This window comes from Thamnophis elegans, chromosome 4, assembly GCF_009769535.1.
Source record: "Thamnophis elegans isolate rThaEle1 chromosome 4, rThaEle1.pri, whole genome shotgun sequence".
Lineage (NCBI taxonomy): Eukaryota > Metazoa > Chordata > Lepidosauria > Squamata > Colubridae > Thamnophis > Thamnophis elegans.
In genome coordinates this window covers 1311184-1332070 of record NC_045544.1, presented here as the reverse complement: position 1 = coordinate 1332070, position 20887 = coordinate 1311184, and the positions used below count along the sequence as shown (strand labels likewise).

General features: G+C 42.5%; 1 protein-coding gene across 1 annotated transcript in view; it reads right to left on the bottom strand.

Moving 5' to 3' along the window:
• Positions 1-18041, bottom strand: part of ARHGEF10 (Rho guanine nucleotide exchange factor 10) — a 112301-nt gene extending 94260 nt beyond the window's left edge. Inside the window, exons 1-2 of the mRNA XM_032217148.1 lie at positions 17928-18041; positions 3322-3412 (exon numbers count right to left, since the gene is read on the bottom strand). Of these exons, the coding sequence (XP_032073039.1) occupies positions 3322-3361 (40 nt within the window). The 5' untranslated portion in view covers positions 3362-3412; positions 17928-18041. The remainder of the gene's footprint in view (positions 1-3321; positions 3413-17927) is intronic.
• Between the last annotated feature and the right edge of the window lie 2846 nt (positions 18042-20887).

The window sequence follows — 20887 nt, the reverse complement described above, 5'->3', positions numbered from 1 at the left end:
CCTCTCTTTTTAAAAACTCTCCTCTTTTAAAACAGAAATTCAGACCCCAAATAATCTACCAGCAGCTTCCACAAAAAGGGACTATTGAGGACTACAATTCAGAAGCTGTTCTCATTCGGCTTCAATCTTGGCTCCATTCGTACCATCTTTTGTAAGTGTCTCGTGCGCATAAATGGGCATTTCTCACAAACAAATGCCATATAGTGCAAAGTTCAGTTTAAGCAATATTCTTACAATCCTCAAAGAAGGCTCTTTCAGGCAGGCTTCCTATTATTCATTAAATTCCTCACCCCTAAATTCATGAAATTTAATAATCCATAATTTATAAATATGGCCAACAACCAGTATACAAATTGTTCTAATTATTTCTTTGCGGTCATATTTATAATTTACTTCTGAAATGTCATAAATAGGATTGCAGTCTGTCAGGTATTTTTCCTTAATTTATAAAAAGGCTGCCATATTTTCTTGCATTTCAGGGTAATATTCTACTTTTTTCTAAATGTATCTTCATTAAATAATTACCCAAAGTTGAATATTCTTCACCAAAGTTTCTGAGCAACATTTCTATGCACAGATAAAGTTTTAGAAGATATATATAAAGCTGTATGAGTCATTCTGGCCAAAGGTTTGAAAAAGGAGGGTTTTTTTTTTTAAACTTTGGATGCCTCTCCATCCAATGTGGACCCAGCCTTCCCAAATCTCCAGAAAATAAACCATTTGTCTTTGGGTAGTGTGGTATTTCCAGATTGTGGAACATAAAACTGATTTTCTTTACAGGAAAGTATAACGCAATTTAATTATTAAATCTCTTGAGACTCATCCTAAACATAACTCAGAAGATCTGGATATACTATCTCACATTAAAGAAGAAAGTGTTTTTGCACTGCGAGGATCCTGGCCCCATGATATGGAACTGCCAAGAAGTTGTATAATGCAGCTAGTACAATGGAAATCGGTGGTGTCAATGTCAGAAGAGACAGTTATTTTATTTTACATTTGGGGTTAAACGATCCTTAATATATACTGGAAGGAAGTAACGTTTGCTGCTGGGCAGAATTTTCACATTTCTTCAGCCAAATAATATATCATGTATGGCTGAATTAAAAGGTTGTGTTCCCTTTCAAACACTTAGGCAAATGGGATTCTATGAGCATGCAGAACTTGATTTAAGTGTTGCATAAAAGACAACAGCCTGCAAAAGGAAATTTTCAGTGAGTATCAGGTATCCTTCAGGGACAATCAGGGTATTTCATGGACTCCATCATTCATGAATTCAGAGTCAGCTCAGCACTACCTGCATTGAGGACACTGTATGAAACACTATCTTTACATAGGTTTCCTTTTTACGCTGCTCAGAGTCCTTCTATGAGGGATATGGGTCAAGAGAGAGAGAGAGGGAGGGTGGGGGGGAGGGAGGGAGGGAGGGAGGGACAGAGACAGAGACACAGAGAGAAAGACAGAGAGACAGAGACAAAGAGAGAGAGACAGAGAGAGACAGAGAGACAGAGACAGAGAGGCAGAGAGAGAGAAAGACAGAGAGACAGAGACAAAGAGAGACAGACAGAGAGAGACAGAGACAGAGAGAGACAGAGACAGAGAGAGACAGAGAGAGACAGGGAAAGAGAGACAGAGAGACAGACAGAGAGAGAGAGACACAGAGAGACAGAGACAGAGAGGCAGAGAGAGAGACAGACAGAGAGACAGAGACAAAGAGAGACAGACAGAGAGACACACAGAGAGAGAGACAGAGAGAGAGAAAGACAGAGAGAGAGAAACAGAGAGAGATAGACAGAGAGAGACAGAGAGAGACAGGGAAAGAGAGACAGACAGAGAGAGAGAGAGACAGAGAGACAGAGACAGAGAGAGACAGACAGAGACAGAGACAGACAGACAGACAGACAGAGACAGAGAGACACAGGAAAAGAGAGACAGAGAGACAGAGACAGAGACCGACAGAGAGAGAGAGAGAGAGAGACAGAGAGAGGGGAGACTCCCCAACTCCTCCATAACTCTGGGGGATTTATAATTAGCATAATACTGCAGAGGACAGGGTCCGCCATCAAAATGAGATTCAGAATGTGTCCACTTGATCAGCCCTCCTTGGACTGGTAGAAAGATATGGAGAGGAGAGGCTCCTCAAGTAGGCAGGCTGATGCCATGAAGGGCTTTAAATGGTAGTTAATAACCAGAATACCGAATTGCACCCAGAAGCCAGCTGATAACATTGCAAATTTTGAAGCAGTGGGGACGCATACCGTGACGCAACCATCACCGCCTGCACGACCGCACTCTATACCTGGTACAACTACTGGGCAATCAAGGGCAGCCCCATGCAGAAGGCATTACAGTAATCCAATTGTGAGAGTCCAAGGGGTCATTGACCTCCTTGATCCTGAAGGGCCTCCTAGTACAAGAAAGGGGTATAACAAGCACACCAGATGAACTTGTACAAAATGTCTTTCTCTTTCAGGGGGCTATTGATAATTCCTAACACACACACAAAACGCAGCAAATGGATGGCTTCACCCAGTGATTCCATGAAGAATCTGTTAGAACCCCAGCCAGAACACAAACAGATGTTGCTAAGGCAGAAAAGAGTTTGCAAACTATGCTTACTCAACATTTTACAGAAAATTATGCATCCACATATGTTTTCACTGGCTCTGTCCCATCACATATATTGACTTAGCCACCCTAAATAAAAACTGCATTGTAAACAACTTTGCATTAGCATAACCAGCCTATTACATCCCACAATAACAGAGATCCAGATAGGAGATAATGGATACCGTAACAAATGGGGGGAAAAAATTACTAGAAGCAACTTCTCATCTTTAATAACCAGTGCCAACTAATGAAGTCATTCAATGGAATCTTAAGGAAATCCAAATCACATGCTAGACACAGAATCTTCTCCCTATCGGTTTAGGAAAACAAAGAACGCAGTAAAAAAAAAAAAAAAAAACAAAGACGATATAATTCAGAATAGCAAAACAACATTTAAGGAATTATTTTAAAAACCGCCATCCTGATGGAGCGGTTAAGGCGCCAGGCTAAAACCTAGGAGGCTCTGAATTCCAATCCCACCTGAGGCATGAAGCCAGCTGAGTGGGCCGGTCCCTCTCGCTGAGCTCCAGGAAGAACGCAGAGGCAAGCCGCTCCCACAAATCTTGCTAAAGAAATTGCAGGAAATAGGGCAAACAGAATCCAGGTGTCAACACTGTCTTAAAGGCACAAAATAAATTAATTCAAATATTTTAAAATACAGGCACTTTCAATTTAGCATGAACAGCCCCTACTTTTTTATATTTGTATTACCTTCAGGGGGTGGTGGTGGAGGGAATCCTTCCATTTCCATTCTATTCTTCTTTCCCTAATGTGTTTTCTTTTCAATGTACAACAAATGATTCTGTAATAAAAGAAAAATCGGGTGAACATATTTTCACATTTTTAGAACATACCATAAACATACTGACTACACAATAGAAAACATACCTAAATGTTTAAGAACAAGAGTTTCAGAGGATGGTGCTCTATTATTTATGTATTTATTTATTTGCAGAGTTTAGCAATAGCAATAGCAGTTAGACTTATATACCGCTTCATAGGGCTTTCAGCCCTCTCTAAGCGGTTTACAGAGTCAGCATATTTGCCCCCACAGTCTGGGTCCTCATTTCACCCACCTGGGAAGGATGGAAGGCTGAGTCAACCTTGAGCCGGTGAGATTAGAACCGCTGAACTGCAGATAGCAGTCAGCTGAAGTGGCCTGCAGTACTGCACCCTAACCACTGTGCCACCTTGGCTCTATATTTGGGCCTATTGAGAGCCAATTTGGTATAGTGGTTAAGGTGCTGGCCTAGAAACCAGGAGACTGGGAGTCCTTGTCCTGCTGTGGGCATGATAGCCACTGGGTGACTTTGGGCCAGTCATTCTCAGCCCAACCCACCTCACAGGGTCATTGGTTTAGGTTTAGGTTTATTGACATTTGTATGCTGCCCACTCCCTAGGGACTCTGGGCGGCTTACAGACAAGACAAAGGGGCATATAAAGTTAAAAATAAAAATACAATTTTTAAAAATTACACATCATGCATACTGCTTAGAGTGGGGCTGGATACTAAGCAACAACCCCAGGCCTGCCGGAACAGCCAGGTCTTCGTAGCTTTACGGAAGGCTGGAAGAGTAGTAAGGGTCCGGATCTCTATGGGGAGATCGTTCCACAGGGCCGGGGCAGCAACAGAGAAGACCCTCCCCCAGGGAGCCGCCAACCGACATTGACCGGCCGATGGCACCCGGAGGAGGCCCAATCTGTGTGATCTAATCGGTCTTTGGGAGGTAAATGGCAGGAGGCGGTCTCTCAGGTAGCCAGGTCCTAAACCATGTAGGGCTTTAAAAGTAACGACTAGCACCTTGAAGCATGTCCGGAGACCAATAGGGAGCCAGTGCAGCTCGCGGAGGATATGTGTAACGTGGGTGTACCTAGGTACACCCATTATCGCTCGCGCGGCTGCATTCTGGACCAACTGCAGTCTTCGAACACTCTTCAGGGGCAGCCCCATGTAGGGAAAACAGAATTAGAAAGAGGGAATAGTATGCTTGCTGCCTCCAGTTACTTATAAAATAATAAAGATGGGGGGAAACCTAATAAATAAAGTAGCAGAAGCCATTATAGTACAATAGTTCCTTACGCCAGAGGTTCCCAAACTTGGCAACTTTAAGACTTGTGGACTTCAACTCTCAGAATTCACAAGTCCACAAGTCTTAAAGTTGCCAAGTTTGGGAACCACTGCCTTACGCCAACCTACAATGACAGTGTGTCCCTTATTATAGGTAGTGCTTTATTTCAGAAATAATTTAGATTTACATTTATTTATTTTTCAAAAATCACTTCTGTCCTTTATTTGGCTTTTATTTAACTTTTCCCGTAGAAAAAGCACCACAAAAATGCAGCCTCTTTCATATTCCTGTGAAAAATCATGGAAATGGAATTGTCTTTTTAAAATCAATTTAAATATACTGTTTGGCTTCAGACATTTTTATTAGGTTATGCATTTTGGTAAAAAATTTTCTTGGTTTTGTTCTTGTGTTTTCCTTTGTAACCAGTTTGAAAATGTTATCCTTGTGAATTTCTTTCAGATTTTCCCCTTTTTCAGGCGTGTCCTTTATTTTTTTCCCCCCAAGAAAATATGATCACCACAGCCATACCACAACATGAATCCACTCAATACCATTTTTCTTGTGTTTAATAGCAGATACTTTCATTAAGGTTACCGGTGCCAAACACTTAGTAAGTGGTTCTCAAACAAATACTGTGCCAGAAAATCTATCTGTATTACACCAACCTAAACTGTCCTTCATTTGTCCTAAAATCTTCCATTTTTACGCTGATACAGAAATGGCTGCCTGCAATATAACTGTGCTTGTGTTATCATGCTATACCAACTCAGTAATTAACTCGGGCACTCAGCCAACACCCCTTACCAATATCAAAAGTGTAAACTCTTGTCAAAGATACTCCTAAACCTTCTCTAAGCCTATAGTACGGGCTGGGGCTACTCTGTAATAAAGTAAATCTTTCTACACATAATTTGACAGGTTTATGATTAAATAGCATGAGGCTTAAATCCAGATAAGCCTAACTTCAAATTAATTCATAATCCTGAACAACAAGGAATTAAGGAGAGAGTTTGTAAGTTTAGCAACAAGAAACGCAGGGCTTAAAAATGACATCAATAAGCTTTAAACCCAGAAACCAGACCTAAAGCACAGATAGTGCTCAACTTACAACAGTTCATTTAGTAACCGTTGTTACAGCGGTTGACAACACCAAAAAAAGTGACTTGTGGCAGTTTTTCAGACTTATGACTGTTGCAGCATCCCCATGGTCACATAGTCAAAATATGGACAGTTGGCAACTGGCTCATATTTATGACGGCTGAAGCATCCCAAGGTCATTATATGATCACATTTTGCAACCTTCTAATAAGCCAAATCAATGGGGAAGCCAGATTCACTTAACAATCATGTTACTAATTTAACAAATGCAGTCATTCACCTAACAACTAGCAATAGCAATAGCAGTTCGACTTATATACCGCTTCATAGGGCTTCCAGCCCTCTCTAAGCGGTTTACAGAGTCAGCATATCGCCCCCAACAACAATCCGGGTCCTCATTTCACCCACCTCGGAAGGATGGAAGGCTGAGTCAACCTTGAGCCGGTGAGATTTGAACCGCCGAACTGCAGATAGCAGTCAGCTGAAGTGGCCTGCAGTACTGCACCCGACCCACTGCGCCACCTCAGCTCTTACTTTGGCAAGAAAGGTCGTAAAATGGGCCAAAGTTCACTTAACAGCTGTCTCATTTAGCAACAGAGGTTTTGGGCTCAATTGTGGTCATAAGTTGTGAGGACTGTGCATATAGCTTGGCTGTTCTGCATTTCCATGCTTTTTCACAGCACATTAGCCCTGCCAGTAGTTTATAAGGAAGAGGCACCCTGCCAGTACTTCTCTCCAATTTGCTTATGAAATTAGCGGCTTTTTGCTAGGACTGTGCCAAAATTTCTCGCTGGCTTCAGATTTTTTGCTTTACTAAAATCCTATTGGGAAACTGACACATCCTCATGTTAAAATGCAAAGGAACCACGTTGCACGATACAGCCTCAGAACAGGCCACGACATGTAAGACTTTTTCCATCAGTTTTCGTGTCTCTCTCATAGGTTGGGAAGCCTAAGGAATTCATGACACTGATGTGGGCGGTGAATAAACATAATAGTAAAATGGGTTGAAATCATAAATTCAAGCATTTCGTTATGTGAAAGAAATACCCTAAATTTAATATACTAAAACTCTGATCTAATTATGTCATGGGCCTATTTTTGTGTTTGGGGTGTTTGCCTCAATGTGAATCAAAGCAAAACAGGCCACTGTTTGTTGGATAATTACCTTATGAAATTCAATCTTTACTAAGGGGTTGCAGAACTGACACCCACAGTGGAAATTTTAATTAAATATTCCAGAGCTTGAAAAAAAAAGGAACTTGTTTTGAATCACACAAGAATATTCTAAGCAAAATATGTTTCAGTGGTTTTCAATGTTGTGATATCCATCTTACAAATACTGGGCTGTCTATAATAACATGGATGCAATCAAGTAATCTCAAAGACATGACTATTGCTATTTTCGATGTGTGCAATTTAGCAATTAATTTCCTATATCATAGATTGTGATTCCATTATTTATGTTCCACTTTTCTATTCCTTATCTTATTATTTTAAGAAAGAAAAGCCAGCATCAATAACTTCCTGTGTTTTTATTATCACATATAGCTTGGTGTCATTTGAGACAAACCTATGAATAATTTGATTCTTTTAATATACAGTTGCAAGAAAAAGTATGTGAACCCCTTGGGATTACGTGGAGTTTTGCATGAATTGGTCATAAAATGTGCTCTGAACTTCATCTAAGTCACAACAATAGAAAAACACAGTCTGCTGAAAATAATACTACACAAACTTTAGATGTTGCCATGGTTTTATTGAACATAACATGTAAACATTCACAGTGCAGGGAGGAAAAAGTATGTGAACCCCTAGCCTAATGACATCTCCAAGAGCTAATTGGAACCAGGAGTGAGCCAACCTTGACTCCAATCAGTGTGATGATATTGGATGTGTTGCTGACAGCTGTCCTGCCCTTTAAAAACACACACCTGTTTTGGGTTTACTGGTTTCAAGAAGCACTGTCTGATGTGAACCATGCCTCACAGAAAAGAGCTCTCAGAAGACCTACGATCAAGAATTGTTGACTTGCATGAAGCTGGAAAGGGTTACAAAAGTATCTCCAAAAGCCTTGATCTTCATGTGTCTACGGTAAGACAGACTGTCTACAAATGGAGAAAGTTTAGCACTGTTGCTACTCTCCCTAGGCGTTGTCGTCCTGTAAAAATGACTGCAAGAGCACAGTGCAGAATGCTTCATGAGGTAAAGAAGAATCCTAGAGTGTCAGCTAAAGACCTACAGAAATCTCTGGCACATGCTAACATTTTTGTTGACACATCTACAATAAGGAAAACATTAAACAAGAATGGAGTACATGGGAGGACACCACGGAGGAAGCCATTGCTGTCCAAAAAAAATATTGCAGCACGTTTGAAGTTTGCAAAAGAGCACCTGGATGTTCCATAGCACTACTGGCAAAATATACTGTGGACAGATGAAACCAAAATTGAGTTTTTTGGGAAAAACACACAACACTATGTGTGGAGAAAAAAAGGCACAGCACACCAACATCAAAACCTCATCCCCACTGTAAAACATAGTGGAGGGAGCATCATGGTTTGGGGCTGCTTTGCTGCCTCAGGGCCTGGACGGATTGTTGTCATTGATGGGACAATGAATTCCAGGGTTTATCAAGACATTTTGCAGGAAAATGTAAGACCATCTGTCCGCCAACTGAAACTCTGCAGAGGATGGGTGATGCAACAGGACAATGACCAAAGCATACCTCCACTCAATCAATTAGATCCCACAGGTTAGGCCTCCTCTGAGTTCCATCAGCCAGTCAATGTCGACTGGCAACCACGCGGAGGAGAGCCTTCTCTGTGGCAGCTCCGACCCTATGGAACGATCTCCCCGTGGAGATTCGAACCCTCACCACCCTCCAGACCTTCCGCATAGCCCTCAAAACCTGGCTGTCCCGACAGGCCTGGGGCTAAAGACCTCACCGTACCCGAATAGTATGAATGTTGTGTTTTTTAACGAAGTACTGTCCTATATGTAACTTGGTTTGTCTCCCCCTCCTTCTGAATTGTGAGCCGCCCTGAGTCCCCCAGGGAAAAGGGCGGCATACAAATATTAATAAATACCTAAAATACCTAAATACAAGTAATTCAACAAAAAAAATGGCTTCAACGGCACAGAATGCGCCTTCTGGAGTGACCCAGTCAGAGTCCTGACTTCAACCCGATTGAAATGCTGTGGCATGACCTTAAGAGAGCGATTCACACCAGACATCCCAAGAATATTGCTGCACTGAAACAGTTTTGTGAAGAGGAGTGGTCCAAAATTGCTCCAGATCGTTGTGCAGGTCAGATCTGCAACTACAGGAAACGTTTGAGAAACACAGAGTCGAGGTGGCGCAGTGGTTAAATCCAGCACTGCAGGCTACTTCAGCTGACTGCAGTTCTGCAGTTCGGCTGTTCAAATCTCACTGGCTCAAGGTTGACTCAACCTTCCATCCTTCCGAGGTGGGTGAAATGAGGACACGGATTGTTGTTGTTGGGGGCGATATGCTGACTCTGTAAACCGCTTAGAGAGGGCTGAAAGCCCTAAGTCTAACTGCTATTGCTATTTGGTTGAGGTTATTGCTGCCAAAAGAGGGTCAACCAGTTATTAAGTCCAACGGTTCACATACTTTTTCCTCCCTGCACTGTGAATGTTTACATGTTATGTTCAATTAAACCATGGCAACATCTAATGTTTGTGTCGTATGATGTTCAGCAGACTGTGTTTTTCTATTGTTGTGACTTAGATGAAGTTCAGAGCACATTTTATGACCAATTCATGCAAAACTCCACGTAATCCCAAGGGGTTCACATACTTTTTCTTGCAACTGTATTAGTTTTCTCTTAAGCATATTTTGATTGTGGAATATTATTACAAACTGAACTAAGTTCAAAGTAAGCTCGAAGGATAAATTTTATTATTTTCTCCATAACACGGAAAACAGATTTTAAATAACAGTTAATTTGTTATGTTTCTGCAAATGTATAAACTTAAATACCACTCTTACAAACTGATATGTACTGTTGAGGTAACAAAGTACAGAATTTTAATTCAATTATTTTATAGATACTAGTTAACACATTTTCTCTACATAATTTAGAATAAAAAGAGGTACTTTATGTCAAATGATCCTCAATATGCTAATTGCCATGAATATTCCTAAATAACATTGCAGACTATAAAAAAAAATCCTTGTGTTTTATGGTTATTATAACCATTTAAACAAGGGGGGAAAACATTTTAAACTTCTGGAGAACAATGCTAAGCTATTTTTTATATTATAATTCAACTATTCCCCATCCACAATAGGGAAGAGTAAGCAGGACAAATTCTTAACCTTGAAAGTTACCATAGTAGTATATGCAAAGATTTGTCAGATAAAATACAAGCTTTGTAACAACTGAAACAGATTTTTCTAAACATAGAACTTCTGTGCTGCTTGTGTGAGTTAGCTGCTTATCCACCCATGGACTAAAGGATTAGTTGTTCATTAGAATTATTATTCCCTAAATTTGAATCAGGACTATCAGGCGAATCACAATGTATTAATTTAATGTCCTTGCATATCTGAAGTTGCACTTTCCAGTTTATTCACTTTTTGTTAGTTCTAACAAGACAGTGTTGTTGTTGTTTTTTTACAGATTTTCCAAACCACCGCAACAATGGTTTAATATGTGTTTTTATGTATGTTTTGTTTCTCATTTCATTACATTTCATACATCTTCCAGCATAGTCTTTCTTACCAATTACAAACACAGATAGTTTGAATGAAGTGATGTTCAATTTAGGACAGATTGTAAATTGATACCAGATTGCATTTAATGCAACCCCAAGTTCAAGGGTAAAGCTTGTACACAGTTAAGGCTAGCATGTATGCATTTGCAACTGTGGTTTTAAGAGCTGCCAATCTTTGTGTGTGCAAAATAGAGAAAACAGAATGTCAGTACAAGTTTTGAAAAAGAAAAGGCTCAGCATTACATTAACACCACAATTCGATGTGATTGAATTGCATGAACAAGGTCAAGGCTACTAATAGGACAAGATGTTGGAATACCTGAATCTTTTATTTATTTATTTATTTATTTATTTATTTATTTATTTATTTATAAATAGATAGATAGATAGATGATAGATAGATAGATAGATAGATAGATAGATAGATAGATAGGTAAGTAAGTAAGTAAGTAAGTAAGTAAGTAAGTAAGTAAATAGAATTTATATGCCGCCCAATCCCGAAGGACTCCAGGCGGCTTACAAAAAAGAGAAAGAAAAAAAAAGACACATAACGAACACATAACCAAAAAAACCCCGGTTTAAAATAGCAACATCTCATACGTTCATTCTAATCGGGGCTGGACGTCAACAGTGAGGTCAACAGCCCCAGGCCTGCCGGAACAGCCAGGTTTTTACAGCTTCCCTGAAGGCCATGAGAGTGGGTATGGTCCGGATCTCTGGGGGTAGCTGATTCCAGAGAGTCGGAGCAGCCACAGAGAAGGCTCTCTCCTCCGGGGGCCCGCCAGCCGACACTGTCTGGCTGACGGCGTCTGAAGGAGGCCCAATCTGTGGGATCTTACTGGTCGCTGGGAGGTATGTGGCAGTAGGCGGTCTCGAAGGTACGCTGGCCCTAAGCCATGTAGGGCTTTAAAGGTAATAACCAACACCTTGAATTGCGTCCGGAGACCAATAGGTAGCCAGTGCAGCTCGCGGAGGACAGGTATAATGTGGGTGTACCTCGGTGCACCCAATATCGCTCACGCGGCCACATTCTGGACTAGCTGCATTCTCCAAACGCTTTTCAAGGGTAGCCCCATGTAGAGCGTGTTGCAATAATCCGGCCTTGAGGTGACAAGGGCATGAGTAACCGTTTGAAGTGCCTCCCAATCCAAGTAGGGCCGCAATTGGTGCACCAGACGAACCTGGGCAAAGGCTCCCCTGGTCTATATATATATATATTATTTATTTTGCTTTCTATAACTAATCTGATACATTGTAAACCATGATTTTGAATTGTGAGGGTATTTTATAGCCTTTATATTTGATTAATATACATAAGTAATTTGTCTAAAATTTTCATTTCCTGTTTCTGAATAAACCTGTTTCTGAGTTGGAACCAGTTACCATATTTTCCATAGAAATATCACTTCGAATAGTATGAATTCAAATAATGTGACTATCTCATGAGATTTATTAACTGCACTAATTGAAAACTACACATGACATTGGCTTATTGCCCAAAACCTCAAGAGTGTCTGGCGTTCTTGGGCTGCTGATGGTGTCTGATGGTGTCATCTCCCACGATTTGCATTTTTAAAAAGATTTAGAAGAAGCGGCGGGTGGGGGGGGAGTTCTAGCGCCCTCTAGGTTTCGGCATCTTGGACCACTGACTACCGGGCTTCAGCCTATAGATGCCCCATCTGAACTACAAACAATATTAATTGTACTTAAATCAGTGTTTTTCAACCTTGGCGTCTTTAAGTCCTGTGGACTTCAACTCCCAGAATTCCCCAGCCAGCACAGCTGGCTGGGGGATTCTGGGAGTTGAAGTCCACAGGACTTAAAGACGCCAAGGTTGAAAAACACTGACTTAAATGCTGAAACTATTGGGTTGGCAAGAAATGATAAGTGGTAGTTATTTATAAATCACCCTATCTGGAACTGCAGTATGGACCATTATGTTAAACTTTTCCTTATAACAATAAGGGTCCTGATTCAAATCAAATTGCCTGCACTTTTTCCTAGCAAGGAAAAAAAAAGTTTAGCCTATTCATGATATTAGCTCTTACATAATTTTCTGCCTATTTAAGCTGTGAATTTGGTCCCAGTATAACTCATCATACTGTACTGATCTAATCCTGGAAATAATTTTTGTGCAATATAAATATACATCTTTTTTTCTTTTAAAAAGAAGCTATGTTACAAGATTGCTGTAAGTAGTTTGATTGCCTGCTTGCCATTTTCTTTGCAAAACGTTTGATATTTCATCTTGAAAAGTTTCAACCATTAGGGAAAGTAGTCATCAGGAGTTATAAGAGCTGTAATCCTAAATGTTTAGAAGATGCCTTCCCTCAACAGATTTTAATAGTTAATAGATTTTAATTTGTTAATCCCTTAGCAAATTATAATAATATAATAATTTTTAAACCTGTCCCATTCATTTATTTTATCCAGGGGATTTACAGCAAGGCAAACCTAACCTATATCAGTGGCTCCAAAACTTTTGGGCACCAGGAACCGGTTCCATGAAGAGAGGTTTTTCCATGGACCAGAGGGAGTCTTGTTTCATGTGCATGCCCCCACCCCATGAATGGGGCTTCACGTGTTTGCGCCATGGCATGACAAAACCACGCTCGATTAAGCCGCGCCTGATTAAACCATGTCGCTGACGTCATCAACAGGGCGACAACAGCAAGCGCGGAGAAAGAAGGACGCTTTAAATAGCGCTTTGAAAGCAAGCCGATTCAAGTTAAGGTAAGGGTTAGCTTTAGGGTTAGCTTTAGGGTTAGGTTAAGGGTTAGGTTAGGGTTAGGTTAAGGGTTAGGTTTAGGGTTAGGTTTAGGATTAGGTTTAGGGGGGTTAGGTTTAGGGGTTAATTTTAGGTTTCGCGTTTACAGCGTGCTTCTGTCTCCGCGCTGTTGTCGCCCTGTTGATGACGTCAGCTACGCGGTTTCGTCGAGCGCGGTTTAGTCGAACGCAGTTTTGTGATGGAACCGTTTGCGCAGACCAGTTTGTAGCATGCTGTGGACTGGTGCTGGATCATGGACCCCTGACCTACATGACACATTTTCTCATTTGGTGATGTGATCAACAGCATGAGATTGTTGGACTATAAGACCTAGAATTCCCTACCATTTGGGGTCGGTGAATTAAAAATATCCAAATCACTTACACACCTAAGACCCACATTGTTCAGAATCTTCACTTTATATAAACTCTCACAAACCGGTTTTATTTAGTAAAGCTTCTCTACTTTACAGCCTCCTCGTATACAAAAATCCACATCAGCCAGCTACAAATTGCAACAACTTTAGAATTCAATCTCAGAATTTGTTGCCAAATGCCAAATCTTAGTTCTCTATATGCACTTGCTAAATTTTGGATTCATCCTCCACATTAAGCCCTAATCTGGCTAGCTTCTTTTTTGGTTTAATGTGTTGTTGTTCAGTCACTAAGTGTGTCCAACTCATAGACCACAGCACATCAGGCCCTCCTGTCCTCCCCTCTCCAGGAGTTGCTCAATTCATGTTCATTGTGTCAATGACCTTCCTAACCATATCGTCCTCTGCCTTCCCTTTCTCCTTTTGCTTTAATTTCCCAACATCAGGGTCTTTTCCAAGGAGTTCTCTCTTCTCATTTGGTGGCCAAACATTTGAAATGTGGTGAGTAAGTCAGCTAATTGTATACATTCAATAAATGGGAGTTAAAACAATTTGAGTTAATGCAGTATGCAAATCTCATCTTTACCTTTCTCTTACAATCTACAATCATCCTTTCTGTAGCTTCACAATGGAGCCTATAGTTATTCCGGGGGCCTTAAGGCCATTTAAAATCCTCCAAAACAATTGTCCTGTCTTTCTAATACTAATCCTTGTGACAGCCCCAAACTCTTATCTTCCACCAATACATTATACTAGATCATAAATTTTAGTGCACCGAGTCACTTATTCATTTAAAGTTGGATCTTTTTGAATGATCTTGCTCCAATCTACAATATAAAATGGAAATCTGGCTCACTTAATGAGCCATGTGTGACTAAAGAGGTTTTTCCTTCATTGCTGGTACCAAATGCAATTCTGCTCAGATGGATTTTTTTTAAAAAAAGAAAACTTAGGATTCTGCATGAATGAAAAAAAATATCTCTCCATTGATAGTTTCTCTACAAAGGCTGCTTTTCTTTTTCTCAAGCGTTCATTATATAAATATTCTGGGAATTTCCTAATTCATTTGAATGTTGAAATACACAGTGAATTGCCAGATACGGTATTTTAACAAAGTATTCCAGTTCCTAAAATTCTGTCAAGTGGATATACATACAAGATGAGCTGATCTGAAAAAAAATGCTTCTAAATATTTTATCCAAAATATTTAAAGTTCACCTTTCTGCAACTGTGGCACTCAAGAAGAGCTTTCATAAAGCCATATAATATTGGAAATAATATTTTTTAAGTTATTAAATATACATAGGCTGGTTCTCTGTTCATCTGTAATATAATTTTTGTGTTCTGTGAATTATGAAATATTGGAATAGCATGATAAGCATACCACATTTTACTCCATGCAGTATCTTACAACAGTTATTTTTTAGATTACATTACACTTTTCCCAGCTTCAAACAACCTATTTCAAAAATAATGTTCACTTATCTTACATTAATATTTCAAATAAAAGATAAACATATCTTCTATAATTCAGCATGTTGAGCTTTCTTCAAAGTGATGCATCTTATACTTTCAAGGTCAATAATCAATTATTCCTGAGTAAAGTGTCTACAGTCTAAAGTAACATCCTCTGAACATTCCTTCTCACATTTTCAGAATCTTTTCATGTTAGCCAAAGGTGATAACTACTGTAGTTATGGCAGAATGCAATTAATCATAAATAATCATTACATTACTAGAAAGCTGTTGAGGATAAGGCAAATGGCTTTTCCAAGATTTGAACACATGGGAAAAGCTAGGACTGAGCCACAAAACACAAATCATTCATTTGAAGTCAAGAGTTCTTTCATACAGAATCACCACCCTTTCCAATCTTCTCAGCCAACCAGAATTCTAAGCACACAAGACCAACAATTCATTAATTGTAAAATCTCTCTCAATTCAGCTGTTGACAAGTCATCTAAAACAATAAAATTTCTCCCAGTCTCTCTAAGCTGGAGACTTCAAGTAAGAATTATGCCCACAGCCACATTTCAAAGTGTTGGTTGGTTCAAGGATGAACACTTAACTAAAACTGGCATTCTTTTCAACTGACTTAAATAGTACATGAATACATATATTTAGTATATTTATTATAAGTAATATCCATAAGATTAATACTTTCTTCCTTCTCTAGTTCAAAAATAACAATGCAGAGGCTTCATTTAACACTGCAAGCTTCCTTCTGCGTTCCACCTAACTGCTCCCATTGTTCTCTTAAGAGAACAAGACTTGAAAGTATTAACTGTGGCTTTTTAGGTCCCTCTTTCAAATAATTCTCCAGCATTCTCATTTTGTGCCATAATCCTTAACATTGCTTCTCATACGTATCTTATAGATGGGGAAACTGTAAAGGAAAACAGTGGTCTCTGCTCACCCATTCTTTTGATTCTCAAAGTCTCCAGAAGATAAATCTGGCAGGTGCATACATTTAATTTATTTAAGCAATTTATTAGCCAGCCCCTTGATGACATATTATTTTCACTTTCTAGCATTAGAAAGTGAATTACCTCCAAAATAAAGCACAGATATTAAGGGACATTCCATGGGTAAACAGATAGACTGGTTGATTCAACCACAAGAAATGACTTCAAGTTGCCATGGGCAAAGTCTCAAGTTGTTAGTAACTTATTTTCTCCAATATAATTTTTTTTTTAAAGAAATTCCAACTTTGAAATAGCAGGAATGGTCTAGATTTGCTGATAATTCAATAATGGCAGCAAAGTGGGTTTTTTTTCTGTAATTCTGAGGTAGGCAGGGATCATCTTAAATGAATTTTCTGTATAGAATGTTACTGATTGGTAAGTTCTCTATCACACCTCTTCTTCCAGAGCTCAAGAACGAGTTATCTGGAAATTTCCCTTTATTTCCACAACTACCCTGTGAAGCACCGGCTCAGATAGCCACACCTGTCAATCAGCCATCTAACTTCTGCATCCCAATCATTTCTATGTAAGGTGATTATTTGCTGGGGGGGGAGGGGGGGGGGGACCCACTCTGGCTACAGAAGCCAAGAAAGCATCTCTGTAGCCCCACACAGCATCTACTAAGAAGTCCACAGTTGGGCAAGGGAATAAAAGTGGTCAAGAGAACAGGCCCTTTTCTGCATGTAATCAACTCTACGTTGTCTTGTGCAGATTCCATCACTTTTGCCGCACCCTTAAGCGAGCCTCCTCCCTCTTTTGCAATAGGCGCTTGGTAGGATTAAGGAGGAATCAGGATGCACACTTGGCATCGCCGCCACATTCCCAGAGAAACTTTTACACACTGAAAAGCTGCACTGCTGGCCCCAAGGAGGCAGCCGCAGACACCAACATTATAAAGAAAGAAATGCCTAGAGCAGTGTTTCTCAACCTTGGCAACTTGAAGATGTCCGGACTTCAACTCCCAGAATCCCCAGCCAGCATTCGCTGGCTGGGGAATTCTGGGAGTTGAAGTCCGGACCTCTTCAAGTTGCCAAGGTTGAGAAACACTGGCCTAGAGAGTGTCCTCCTGGCACAGCTGGTCCAGAACTCAGTTCCATGCAGTTAACATTGTTTTATTCTTAAAACATGCCCAGCCCTGGAGCAACACCATCCCCGGTGCACAGGCAGAGAGAGAGAGAGAGAGAGAGAGAAATGCTGAGCAGAAATAACTCAGTCCCACGGATTTAATTAGGTGCATGTATTAAAGGACAACACATGAAGCGTTTATGTTGGGGAAATGAAAAACGCCTCCCTTCTCCCTGCATGTTTCCCTTTTTTTTTTTAAGGAGATCCTCCCTTTCCCCAAGTCTCTCGCTGAGCAAAACCCTTGCACAGAAAACGCCTTTAAAGAGTTCTGGCATCCGCAGCTCCTGCCTTTGCAGGCGAATTTTTGCACCGTGACACCATCCCTTCGCTGGATCCAAGGCGTTGCACACATGCACACACGTCCCACGTCCCCGCGGTGGGAGGGACATACTCGGAGGGGCTCCCCAGGGGGAACAACTAGTCAAACTTCCCCCCCCCGCCTCCGCCTGCGCCCCACTCCCTGCGCTCCTGCAGCATCTGCCTGCAAAGGGTGGGCGGAGGGGGAATGCACGGAGCAGTCCAAGCTCCCCCACTCGGGAGCCCCACGCGCGCCTCCACTTTCTCCTCCGCAGAAGCCCCGTCTCTGCGCCCCGCTTGCGCCGAATCCTCCGCCTTTCGAGGATGCGCTCAACCCCCCCCCCAAAAAAGCCAAGCCTGTCCTGCATCGCTTTGGTCACCTTTTGCAGCCTGGTGGACACCGCTGCGCTGCGCTGCGCTCCTGGGGCTTCACCGGCGCTGAGGTCCCCTCCGAGACGCGAACCCGGGCGGCGTCTCCCCCCCCCCGCAGACGCCGCCCGCAGGGTCCCCCGCGAGGATGTCGCCGGGACCTGGCGCTTGATTGGAGGGAGCCCGGGAGGGATCGCGCCTTCCGGTTGGCTCTCGCGGCTGCCACTCCAGCGGCTCCTCCCCCCTTTTGCAGAGCCGCCGCCGCCGCCGCCGCTGCGGCTCCTTCCCTCCCGCCCCCGTCCGCGCATGCCTGGCATTCCTCGGAGGCCACGTGACCCGGCTCATTGCTCTCCTTTGCACAGCTGGGCTCCGCTGCAGCGACCGCCGCGTCCGCTCTTGAGTCCGGCCCTGGTTTCTCTTCCTCTGCAAATCCCTCCCCGTGCAAATCCCCCCATTGGCACTAAAAGCAACAATTTGGGCATTTTCAGCTCTTTCCCCACGACTTTCTGTGGTCCTCCGAGGGAAAGCCTTGATTCCAAGGGGAGCCTCCTGGGGCGCCCCCAGCCTGAACGACCGCCCAGCCCGCCTCCTTACACAGGCGCTGCGGTGCATTTGAGGGTCTTGGCCGTGCTGTTTATGCAGAGCTTGGGAGTTTCCTGACAGCCTCTTTTCCCAGCGGTGCTTCCAGTTCTAGATAGGAAGGGTCGTCTCCATAGATCAGTGTTTCTCTCAACCTTGGCAACTTGAAGATGTCTGGACTTCAACTCCCAGAATTCCCCAGCCAGCGAATGCTGGCTGGGGGGATTCTGGGAGTTGAAGTCCGGACATCTTCAAGTTGTCAAGGTTGAGAAGCACTGTCCTATGGATTCCCAGGCTCCTTTGCTTTGCTGGGGAATTCTGGGAGTTGAAGTCTGGACATCTTCAAGTGGCCAAGGTTGAGAAACACTGTACTAGGAGGATTAGATATAAGCCAGTAGTTGCAGCTCTTAAGTAAGTCACATGGTTGTTAAGTGAATCCGGCTTCCCCCATGGACTTCGTTGGTCAGGTCGCAAAAAGGGGATCGCGTGACTCTGGGACACGGAGACCGTCATAAGTAAGAGCCAGTTGCCAAGCATCCGAATTTGGATCACTATGGGGATGCTGCAACAGTCGTTAAGTGTGAAAAACAGTCATAAGTCCCTTTTTCCAGTGCTGTTGCAACTTGAAACGGTTGCTAAGTCAGTCACGCAGTCGCTAGTGATTGTATTTTTGGCTAATTTTGAGATACTAGGACAGTGTTTCTCAACCTTGGCCACTTGAAGATGTCCGGACTTCAACTCCCAGAATTCCCCAGCCAGCGAATGCTGGCTGGGGGATTCTGGGAGTTGAAGTCCAGACATCTTCAAGTGGCCAAGGTTGAGAAACACTGATATAGATCCTTAAGCAGCAGTATTTTGCAAAGACAATAGAAGCGATCAACAGTTTTGTGCCTTAAAAGTCGGATTCTCCCCCCTCCCCCTTACAAGAATTGCTATTTGGTAAATGGCCCAACAATAATCAAGATAATTTACTGTTGAAATTTCTAGAGTACTGCCAACAGGTAGCTGGGCAGTATATACATTTAATAAATGACCTCTGGACAGTGGAAATAAACCAGGCCACAAGGCAGTTGGTCATTCTTTTTTTGTCCCATGGGTCTACAGCCAAAATGCAGACATGATTTGGATGCTGTATTTGTGCAAAATAGTATTCACTGACGCTACACCTGTGGGAATTATGCTCAGAAGATGATAGAAATGATAATTTACGATAGTTGGGTCTACCGATTTAAAGCATCAGGTTAGAAACTAGGATACTGAGAAATCGAATCCCATCCCAGGTATGAGCCCAACTCACTCTCGGCCCAACTCACCTCACACCAGGGGTGGGTTTCAAAAAAAATTTACTACTGGTTCGGTGGGCGGGCTAGATGGGCAGACCGCCTCCTGCCGATTACCTCCCTCAGACCGATTAGATCTCACAGGTTAGGTCTCCTCCGGATTCCATCTGCCAGCCAATGTCGGCTGGCGACTCCCCGGGGGAGAGCCTTCTCTGTGGCTGCTCCAGCCCTCTGGAACGAGCTCCCCGTGGAGATCCGGACCCTTACTACCCTCCCGGCCTTCCGCAAAGCCACCAGATTTTAGATTTAGATTTTATTGGAAATTTATATGCCGCCCTTTTCCCTGAGGGGACTCAGGGCGGCTTACAACAGTGAAGGGAAGGGAGTGCAAGACAAGACTTAAAAGAAAGGAATCGTGATTAAAAGAAAATTGATCATAAAACACAACATTCACTCAACATTCGGGCGGGGTGAGAGTAATCCTATCCCCAGGCCTGACGGGATAGCCAGTTCTTAAGGGCTGTGCGGAAGGCCTGGACTGTGGTGAGGGTACGGATCTCCACGGGAGGTTGTTCCATAATGTCGGAGCAGCAACCGAGAAGGCTCTCCTCCGCGTAGTCGCCAGTCGGCACTGACTGGCGGATGGAATTCGGAGGAGGCCTACTCTGTGCGATCTGATGGGACGCAGGGAGGTGATTGGCAGGAGGCGGTCTCTCAATAGTCAGATCCACTACCATGGAGCGCTTTATAGGTGGTAAGTAAGACCTTGAAGTGACACCCGACGATCAACAGGTAGCCAGCGCAGCTCACGGAGGATTGGTGTTATATGGGCGAACCGTGGTGCGCCCATGATCAAGTCCTGGCTGCTCCAGCTGGCCGGTGGGGGGGGGGGGGGGCTGTGAAATATCCAGCCCCACAGAAATTGTGAATGTTGCGGTTTTGTTTTTAAAGTGTTGTCTTTGTCTAGTTTTCCCCCTTTCCCTTGTCTATTGTGAGCCGCCCGGAGTCCTTCGGGAGTGGGCGGCATACAAGACAAATCAAATCAAATGTAACACTGGGTGTGGCCAACTTGATGTCACTCACACTCAGTCACATGACCCTCACACCAAGCC